The sequence below is a fragment of the Podarcis raffonei genome, chromosome 8 (genome assembly GCF_027172205.1).
Source record: "Podarcis raffonei isolate rPodRaf1 chromosome 8, rPodRaf1.pri, whole genome shotgun sequence".
Classification (NCBI taxonomy): Eukaryota; Metazoa; Chordata; class Lepidosauria; order Squamata; family Lacertidae; genus Podarcis; species Podarcis raffonei.
In genome coordinates, this window is record NC_070609.1 from 62,744,506 (window position 1) to 62,754,929 (window position 10,424).

At 45.8% G+C, this 10,424-nt stretch overlaps 1 protein-coding gene across 1 annotated transcript; it reads right to left on the bottom strand.

Annotated features, from left to right (window-relative positions):
* Positions 1-2,249: 2,249 nt before the first annotated feature.
* Positions 2,250-4,299, bottom strand: LOC128419532 (E3 ubiquitin-protein ligase RNF186-like). The gene has a single exon (XM_053400347.1). It carries the CDS (start codon positions 3,319-3,321, stop codon positions 2,476-2,478), a length of 846 nt encoding a protein of 281 aa, XP_053256322.1. The 5' UTR covers positions 3,322-4,299; the 3' UTR covers positions 2,250-2,475.
* Between the last annotated feature and the right edge of the window lie 6,125 nt (positions 4,300-10,424).

Sequence of the window (10,424 nt, forward strand, 5' to 3'; positions counted from 1 at the left end):
CTCCCCATGTGGGTGGGTGTGGAGGTCTGGTGGCTTAGACCCCATTGCTTAGCCTCTACCTTTGTCCTGGATTGTGACTGAGGTCAGCAAAAATCTGTCAATTTTTTCCCCTTGGTTTCTCATTTTTCCACTCTTAAATTCAGCACCCGTTTCTCAGTTTGCAAACTAGTCCTCATGAAAATTCAGCAGCATTTTAGTGCCTATTTCTCCTGTATGCAATCTTGACTAATACACATATTTTTGCAAAACAATTTCCCCTTCTATAAAGGGTTGTATGCTATTATATTAATGTACACCTTACCCTAGCATGTGTATCTGTTGGCTGGAGTACTGCTTTGCAAAATTCAGAAAACTATACATTTCAGAGGACAGTGGTGATTCACTGAACTTGTTTCAAAAGGTGCAAATTAAGATTGTTTTCCTTATAAATGTAGACTGAATTGAATTCCTACACCCCTAATTGTGGCCCTGATGTTTTCACATTACACCAGCTGCAAGCCATAATGCATCTTATATATATTTCAATCAAAAATACCCACTTGAATGGCGTTTCCATGCGCTCTGGCTTCTGTCACAGTGTTCTGTTGTGCCAGAAGCAGTTTAATCTTGCTGGCCACATGACCCAGAAAGCTGTCTGTGGATAAACGCCGGCTCCCTTGGCCTGAAAGTGAGATGAGCGCCGCAACCCCAGAGTCGCCGACGACTGGACTTAACCATCCAAGAGTCCTTTACCCTTTTTTAAAAAAACTTATTTATTATTTCTTACTTACCTTTTACAAATACAGTACCTGTGGATTTAGGCATAGGAGAAAACAGACCAGATATGTATACTTTGTAGTTAAACAAAGATATTAACATTTATTAAAGATTATTATTAATAATACATAATGAGATTATACTTGCTGGTAAGTAAATGTGGTTTAAACATCAGTTGCAATATGTTATTGCTGCCTTAAATAGATGTTACAACATTGCTGGTGTTGCTTTAAGAAGATGGCTAGGTGTCTGCTGCTGTTCCTTTTCAGCCAGGAATGGAAAATATTAGGCCCTCCAAATGTTTTTGGAATCCAACTCCCACAGCCCCAGCCAATATGGCCAGGGCTCAATGGAGCTGTAGTCCAGAGAGGCTCAGGTACTGCTATGCAATAACCAGGTACCAATCCGAACTCTACCTCAGTTAATTCAAATATGCTTGGAGTGCTTCACTTGAAGTCTGGTAAGGTTCACTTTCCCTCAGTTATCTGGCAGGCTTCCGTGAGGTCACCACCAGGAGTCTTCAGTCTGGTCAGGAGCTTCTTCAGATGACTTTTCTAACAGCTGATTCACTGAGCTCCATTCTTCCCCAAACCTATTACAGGAGACCCCGTCTCCTCTCTCACAGACCTTCCTGGCTTCAGGCTCTTCCGCTTCCTATTCAAGAGTCTTCTTAAGTCCCTCACTGAACTTCACAGCCCTCCTAGGACTGTTCAACTGACCTCCAAACGGCACTGATTCTGGCCTTATATTCCCTGCAGCTGGTAGCCCACAACCAATCAACTTGCTTCCGATGCACGTCTGAGCCCCCCATTGGCCTAAAGTCCCAATAGGCTTGAACGGAATGGCTGTCAGAAGACCAATCGTAGTTGACCACTTTGGGATGCTGTTGCTCTGCATACAAAAGCTGGAACCTGCCAGCACCATGGCAACTGTGAGCAACTGATGCAGTTTAACTGCTATTCGAGAGGCTCCCAGCAGGCCTTGCATACCAGCTATCCCCAGCCTAGTGCCCTCCAGATGTTCTGGACTATCAGCCCCAGCCAGCGCAGCACAGCTGAAGGGAGTTTGCAACCCAAACCATCTCATGCATCATGTGCCTGTTTTTAAGAACATAAGAAGGGACTGCTGGATCAGACCCATTTCACCCAGTGTCCTCTTCACATAGTAACCAACTAGATGCCCATTAAGGGAAGCCTGGAAGGAGGGCATGAGTGTAATTCCCAGCAGCCTCTGGCAATGGAGGTGGAACACAGCCATTGGTAGTCTTAATCCTCCATGAATTTGGCTGGTGCTCTGTTATTTCTCATAAAATCCATATACCTATACCTCTTAATTGTAAAAACAAAGTGGTGTACAAAAAGTTAAAAACAGAACATCCAAAAATAAAATCACCAACGAGCTAAAAACAGATTAAAACACATTTCAACATTCTAGGTATCTGGGTAGACTTGTCTAATCAAAAATGTTTTTAGCAGGAGCTGAAAAGAGCTTGATGTCAATAGGCAGGGAGTTCCAAAGTGTAGGTTTTGCCATGCTAAATGATTTCTTACAAAGGTAAAACAAGTATTAGGTGGCACCTGTAACAATGCCAGTTCTGTAGATTGAAATGGTCGAGTGGGCTTACATGGAGTAAGGCGATCGCACGGGTCAAGTGGATCCAGGTTAAAGCCATCCATGTTGGTGACCATCCCTACCTCTTGTGGAAGAAGGTTCCATAGTTTAATAATTGCAGTGTGGGGAACTTTCAGCGACAGAGGTGATGTGACTCGCTCTCATTCTCCAGGACGGGAGAGAACCACAGAGGCTGCCGCACCGCCACTTTGGGTTGAAGCAAAGCACCCCAGCTAAGGCCAGTCCCAAGCCCATGGCGATGCAGATGGCCCACTTCAGCAGCCCCTGATCCAAGATGGGTAGAATGAGGGCCACGAGCAGGGCTGAGAGCAGCAGAAGGAAGACCAGCCTCTTGGCAGCCACCCTGACATTATCGCTGCTGCTGCCGCCATCATCTGGGTTGACATGGAAAGTGCCACGAGCCAGCGGCTTCCCTCTCCGAGCATCCAAAGGAAAGAGACCCTCTGCATTCCAGCCAGGGTTTGGCAAGGGCTCAGGAACGGCTTGCTCCTTATCGCGGAGGCTGCAGATAAGGCCCCCAAAGACGGAGCTGGCTTTTCGGCAGATGGGGCAAACAATTTCCCACGTCTTCCCGTCGTTACTCAGGATAAGCTTCAGGCAGACGGCGCAGAAGAGATGCTGGCAAGCCAGAAGTTTTGGCAGTCTGCTAAGACTGTACCGGTTAAAGCAGATGACACAGTCTGTGTCTGCGGCTGGGACTGCAGAGGAGCACCCAAGGTCCACTTTCTCTGCAGGGCTGTCTGGAGGAGTCGCTACCCAAAAGGATGGAGGGAAAGAGTTTGGTGGGTTCGTGTCCAGACTCGGTTGATTTGGGGCACCTAGGCTGGGTCGTCCCACAGGAGAGGCTGGGCCCTCTGAGCCTGAAATTCCAACCATGCGTCCTACATCACCTGTATTTTGCATTTCTTCTTCAGGAGGATCTGTGTTTTGCATTCCTTCCGCTGTTTTCAGAGATTTACCCTGGTCTGTTCCTTCTTTAGCTCGCCCAGGAGAGGAACTTTCTCTTTCCAACAAGCATTTGCAGGGAGGAATGAGATCTTGCTGCGCTCATCTCTGGCTGCACAGTAACCGCTGCAGTTTCCACGATGCTTTACTGGTATTGATATGAGCGATTATTAGTGAGTTGGCTTTCAGCCATGCTGACGTCAGGAAAATAATGCTAAGAAGCATGTTAATCAGTAACGCCACACAGCTCCCTGGGTTCCTGGTGCTTGGCAATAACACCGAATTATTCTGCCCTTGATTCTCCCAGTCTTCAAAATATGTAATGTCCATATCAGTGGCCACCAATATTTTATTATTCTCTGAAGTGTAAGTGCTTTATGGCTCTTATCTAGCCTGCACACACAGGCATCATGATAGGCTGGATCCTATCGCACCCTCCAAGCTCCATAGCTGAGAAACAGTGGGGACACACAAACTACAAAGATTGCTTCCTCCTTGGCTCGTATCCGTGCTGGTTGGTGACCACTGGGCCTGGTGGGGCTGCCAAGGGAGCCTCTGGAAGCAGCGCCAGTTTGCTCTGGGTTCCACCCCACCACTTGCAAAGATACTGTGCATGCATACTGTGCAGCAGTACGGTTGCTTTCATCTGACTGGTCACAACCCTGTGAGGTAGGCTAGGCTGAGAGGCTCCACCTCCTAGATGTCCGCCACCTGCCCCCACTGGAGACAAGGGTGAAAGGTAGAACCTGCCGGCCACAGCCATGTTTGTGACTGACTTTGTTGTCCACTGCTGTGATTGGCCAGCAGATGAGATGGGCAGGGGGGAAAACCCCAAGTAGTCTTTGAATGATACAGAATTCATGCATGTATCAGGAGTGGAGTGGAGCATCCTGCTTGGGATGTTGGAGGGGGATCTCAGGGTCAAGGGCCAAATGTGACCTTCAGGCTTCTCTCTCTGGCCCTCAGGCCTCTTATCAGCCCACACACCCTCACCACCTTTCCTTAACATGGTCTGTGAGTCTTTTTGCCCATGTGCCCATGATCCCTGATAAGGCTTGCCTGGATGGCAAGTGCGTGCAGAAAGTAGCCTATCACATGGAAGTAAAATTTGTGTCCAGTGTTCTGCCCCCCTTTTGTCTCTGGGCCTGCCCACCACTAGCGGGTGGCCTCAGAAGGTTGCCCAGAAAGGATTGTGATTCTCGGGCTGAAAATGGTTCTTTAGCCCAGCTTAAGCCACCCATTTCTCTCTCTCTCTCTCTCTCTCTCTCTCTCTCTCTCTCTCTCTCTCTAGCTCTTGCCATGTGCCATTTTCACCTTGCTGGAGGACTTTCAAAACAGAGGCTCCTGACTGCTACTGTGCTTATCTCCGATGCGATATTTCTGCATGCAATTTTTTCCATTAATGTTTAAGCGAGACTAGTTGGCCGATGATAAAAAGCGCAGGGGATCAAATGGAAGTGTGAAGATCCCTGGGGCCGGGCGAGGGGTGGGGAAGTCCTGGTGTGGGGGAACAATCAACGTCACCTCCTTCGGGGACCTGCCTTTTCCCCCCTTCTGCAAAAGAGACCCAGGAGAATGCAGAGGCTCAAACTCTCCCTAGTTTCTCTCTCTGCCATTTCTGTTTCCAAGCCAAATGAGAGAGCAGAATGAAATGAAGACATTGGTGCCAGTTTTGCCGCAAGTTTCTACCTCATCCTGTCTTCTGCAAGAAAGACACCCTGAGGTGTCTGATGTCAGGGGTGGGCAAGCTTTTTCTATTGAGGACCACTTTGTTTTGGGGGTACTCTGTCAGGGTCCGCATGCTGGCAGCAGGCTAGGCTGACGCCACCACTTGGCAGAGACTAGAGACTAAAGAACAAATCTATACACCCCACTTTTACTCTCTTTCTGCCACCCATTTTCCTCTCTCCTGCCACAGGTCTCTCGCTTAGTCTGCCATCCAGTGGCCACTTTGAGAATTACACAGCATTGATTGAAAGAACGAGGACTTTTTAAACTGAAATTGAGAAGTCCCCTATTTTGAATCTCCAACCTTCTAAGGAACTTGGGGCATGGCCTTTTGTTTTTAATCTGATTTTCATTCTGTGTGTATATACAGCATGATTCCCCCCCCAAAAGTCTGAAACATCTTAGCCATGTTTTCGTATCTTATTTAGAACCAATTAAGGACAATTAAGGGACGCGGGTGGTGCTGTGGGTTAAACCACAGAGCCTAGGACTTGCCGATCAGAAGGTCGGCAATTTGAATCCCCATGACGGGGGGCCCTAGGCTCTGTGGTTTAACCCACAGCGCCACCCACATCCCTATGTACAGGGTAAAGGTAAAGGGACCCCTGACCATTAGGTCCAGTCGTGACTGACTCTGGGGTTACGGCAATCATCTCGCTTTATTGGCTGAGGGAGCAGGCGTACAGCTTCCGGGTCATGTGGCCAGCATGACTAAGCCGCTTCTCGCGAACCAGAGCAGCGCACGGAAACGCCGTTTACCTTGTACCTATTTATCTACTTGCACTTTGACGTGCTTTCGAACTGCTAGGTTGGCAGGAGCTGCGACCGAGCAACGGGAGCTCACCCCGTCACAGGGATTAGAACCACTGACCACCTGATCGGCAAGTCCTAGGCTCTGTGGTTTAACCCCAGCGCCACCCGCATCCCTATGTACAGGGGAGACCTTCACAAAACCCAGGCAAATCTTCCTGAACACCAGGGTGAACTTGGAGACTGCTCAAAACCCTCCACCGGCTGGGCACATGGGAAGAGGCCCTTTTTGTGGTGGCACAGAGGCTGTGGAGATAGATACTTCAGAGTCCACCTTTGCCCACCTTTCAGCAGGTGATAGAGACACAATGGCTCTCATTGGGTCTTAGTTGACTGAGTTGATTTAGCCACTTATACCCGAATGGGATGTTTAATCCCATTAATACTGCAGCCGCTTGGGAGTATTTTTGAACAGAAAAGAGGGTTGTGAAAACAAGGCAGTAAATAGCACTGTTATTGTAGAGGACAACTATTCAAAATAACCTTGAAACGCAACAGACAAATCTGCTGGGAATGGAGCCAGCACTGTTGATGCCGACTAATCTACACATTCCTGAACTCTCAACAAAACATGGTTTGGCAGGATGGGGAGGGGGAATTCCAGGTTAGGCAAACCATATATATATATATATATATATATATATATATATATATATATATATATATATATATATATATAATATATATAATGTTGTGATACATATTTGAAATCTTTACATAATGATTCATATACATTATATTTGTAAATTCACATTTTCACGTTTTATTATGTACCAACATTTATCCATTTCTTATTTCTTGCCCTGTGTCTTCTCTCCACCTGTGCGTAACTTTATTATTGAGATTGTAATTTTGTATCTTAATAATTAAACATTAAATCTTATATATCTGCTTAGCTTAAAACTTAACTTTGTGAAATCAGTCTATACATATCAATAAATTCTTGTTGGAGCATCTTTTGGTCATATGTTCTTATACACATTTCCATTCCTGTTTGCGATTTTGATTAGATTGCATTCTAATTGTTGCCGTCATTTTTGCTAATTCAGTCATTTCAAAAAACGTATGTTGCCAATCTTTCAATGTTGGTACTTCTTCTGATTTCCAATTGTTTTGCAATCAATAACCTTGCAGCAGCTGTTGCATATAAAAAGATTCTCTTCATGTCTTTGGGGATGTCATTTGTTATATTTCCTAAAAAGAATGTTTCCGGCTTCTTACCAATTGTTGTTTTAAACATTTTTTTCAGTTCCTCATGTATATTTCCCCAATTTTTAAAAAATTTTATCACATCCCCGCCAGACAGGATATAAGGATCCCTTTGATACCTTACATCTCCAACACAGATTCGATGTTAGTTTATCAATTTTAGCCAGTTTTACAGGCGTTAAGTAAAACATCTTCATAATGTTTTCTTTGATAGTAATGCATGCGGTGAAATTAATATCTGATTTCCAAAGATTTTTCCAATGATCTAATGAAATCGCGTATCCAAAATCCTGTCCCCACTTGATCATTACTTCCAATATAATATAAATCTTGCAAAGAAATCCAGAAGAAGGAAGCTGCTCACTTTACTACCCAACTTCAAAACGTTGTGATCTTTACCCCCAAAACTGGACTACTTGGGGAAAGGCTGCAGCTGAGCAACAGAGCATATGGTTTTTCATGCAGAGTCCAAAGTTCAATTCACTCACAGCAAAAGACTCCTGGCTGAAGCCCTGCAGAACGGCTGCCACTCCACTTGGAGACCCAAGGGATTTAACCAGAGATCTGCATGCAATGCAGATGCTCTACTACTGAGTTGTGGTCTTAAATGTTGCCAATAGTTTGAAGGTAGAAGGGCAGCTGGTCATGTTTAGGTCAGCTTTCCCTTGAAGTCTGGGTCTGACAGCACCTATCAAGACATCTCAAGACTAGTTAAATACACATCATATGAAATATGGGGCGGTTTCCAGAATATAAGAACGTGCTGGATCCGGCCAGTGGCCCAACTAGTCCAGCACCCTGTTCTGACCAGAGCACAATAACTCTTTCCCATTTTGTGGCTTCCAGTAGTTAACTGGTATTCAGAAGCCTGCAGCCTCTGACTGTGGAGCATAGCCATTGTACATTTCTGAACATAATTTGAAGTGTTGGTGCTGACCTTTAAAGTCCTAAACAGCCTTGGCCCTACATACCTGAAAGAGCATCTCCACCCCCATCGTTCAGCCTGGACACTGAGGTCCTCCTCCGAGGGCCTTCTAGCAGTTCCCTCACTGTGAGAAGTGAAGTTACAGGGAACCAGGCAGAGGGCCTTCTCAGCTGTGGCACCCTCCCTGTGGAATGCCCTCCCGTCAGATCTCCAGGAGATAAAGAACTATACAACTTTTAGAAGACATCTGAAGGCAGCCCTGTATCAGGAAGTTCCTAATGTTTGATGTTTTATTATGCTTTTGTATGTGTTGGAAGCTGCTCAGAGTGGCTGTGGCAACCCAGCCAGATGAGAAGGGTTTAAATAATAAAATTATATTATTATTAGTAGTAGTAGTCACAGATAGCATTATCCTCCATCAAATCAATGGAATCCTTCCTGGGCAGATAATCTAAATCCCTCTTTGCCTGACCACTTGCTCTCAAGCATCATGCCCACATCTCCCACTCCACATCTTTGCCCAGGATCTAGGCATGGCATTGTTAGTTCCAACCAATGTAGGGAGTCTCGCATTTCATTCATAAGCTGGAGGTCTTCTGCTAGGGACACGATATTCCCAGACCCATTATAACAAATTAAAATTCAGACCAAAGCACTTGCAAGCTGCCATTTTCTGTGCACACACAAGAATCTTGGCTGATAAACTCCATTTATTCTGGGAAGGTGAGCAACTGAAGATCTGGCAAACATTGGTATCCTGCCCAGGCCCTCTACTGAAAGAGAAAGGAATGCATGACCCCTGTGTGTTAGGGCAGGGGAACATGTAGTCCTCTGGTTGATGTTGGATCCAGCTCTCACTAGCCCGTCAGCACAGCCAATGCTCAGGACTAATGGGAGCTGGGGTCCAGCAACAGTTTGGAGGGCAACAGGCTAAAGCCTTGCCCCAGCAGAGGAAACACTCACTTTTGCCAGCATTCAGTTCCCAGATCGATCATAATTCACTCGTCTATTGACAGCTTTAATTAAAACTTGTCATTTTGTTTGCTCTCAAGAACATCCCATTTCTGAAAAGCTCTGCCATTTCTTTGTGGAGGGGGTAAGAACACTCCACAACCAGTTACTCAATATGTGCTTCTTTGTATTTGGTAAGAACGGGGGGCTCTACCAGATGGACAGCAGCCTGTCCTCCACCAGAATAGAAAGGGTTCCCCCTAGCGCAGTGATGGCCAAACTTGGCCCTCCAGCTGTTTGGGGACAATTCCCCAAACAATTCCCATCATCCCTAACTAACAGGACCAGTGGTCAGGGACGGTGGGAACTGTAGTCCCAAAACAGCTGGAGGGCCAAGTTTGGCCATCACTGCCTAGCACATTTGAACATCATTTCCTCAAATCGTTGCATTTAGGAAGGGCTTACTCCCTGGACGTGAGAGCTTTGCCTACACACACAGACAGGCTCTGAACAAGCAAGGTAACATTGGAAGTTGGGCAACTGCTAAATTTTCTAGCATTTTGGAATATATATATTTTTAAAAAAGAACAGTTCCACTGACAAAGTTCCTTTTTACAATTTGCAACAAAGCCTGGCTGATCATGACGCTGTAGATTTTCAAGGGAAATTCATGAAACAAGTTTGTTTGGATGCAATATGTGGATTATAAACGGGGAAAAATCGGAGGGAAAGGTATCCCAAAGCAATAGAAATGGGGGGGGGGGGGTTGTATTTCTAAATTTCCAAGATGCTTTGGTCATGCTGTGCCATCTTCTTGGCTTGTCTGCTGGGCTTTTGCTGCTGCCTCCTCAAATAACCCCCCTTTCTCCCAACTCAGCATCAGCAGCCACCAGGAGTTTCTTTCAGCTCCACATTAATAAAGGTTGCTATCAAGGCATGAGATAAAGCAATCTCCTTCTCCAACTGCTGAATATGCATTTAAAGAAACCAGTTGATACTTTGTTAAGAGCTAGGGAAACTCTTCCAGTGCGCTAGAACTTATTGGCAAGTATGAGCCCCGTGTGAAAAAAGGCTATTTCCAAAATCATCTACAATGACTCCACCCCCACCACAAGCCTACAATGTTTGCAGCTGGTGCTGAGCCTGCACAAACCAAATGATGCAGTATGCCAAGGGGAGGATAGCCTGCTTGAGGATTAAGAGAGTTGACAGTTTCCCAATACAGTGGTACCTCGGGTTAAGTACTTAATTCGTTCCGGAGGTCTGTTCTTAACCTGAAACTGTTCTTAACCTTAAGCACCACTTTAGCTAATGGGGCCTCCCGCTGCGCCGCCAAAGCACAATTTCTGTTCTCATCCTGAAGCAAAGTTCTTAACCCGAGGTACTATTTCTGGGTTAGCGGAGTCTGTAACCTGAAGCGTATGTAACCCGAGGTACCACTGTATAGGGAATCACCTCACATACCAAC

Coding starts and splice junctions, on each gene's coding strand:
- LOC128419532 (XM_053400347.1), bottom strand. CDS start 3,321: ATGCAAAACACAGATCCTCCTGAAGAAGAAATGCAAAATACAGGTGAT.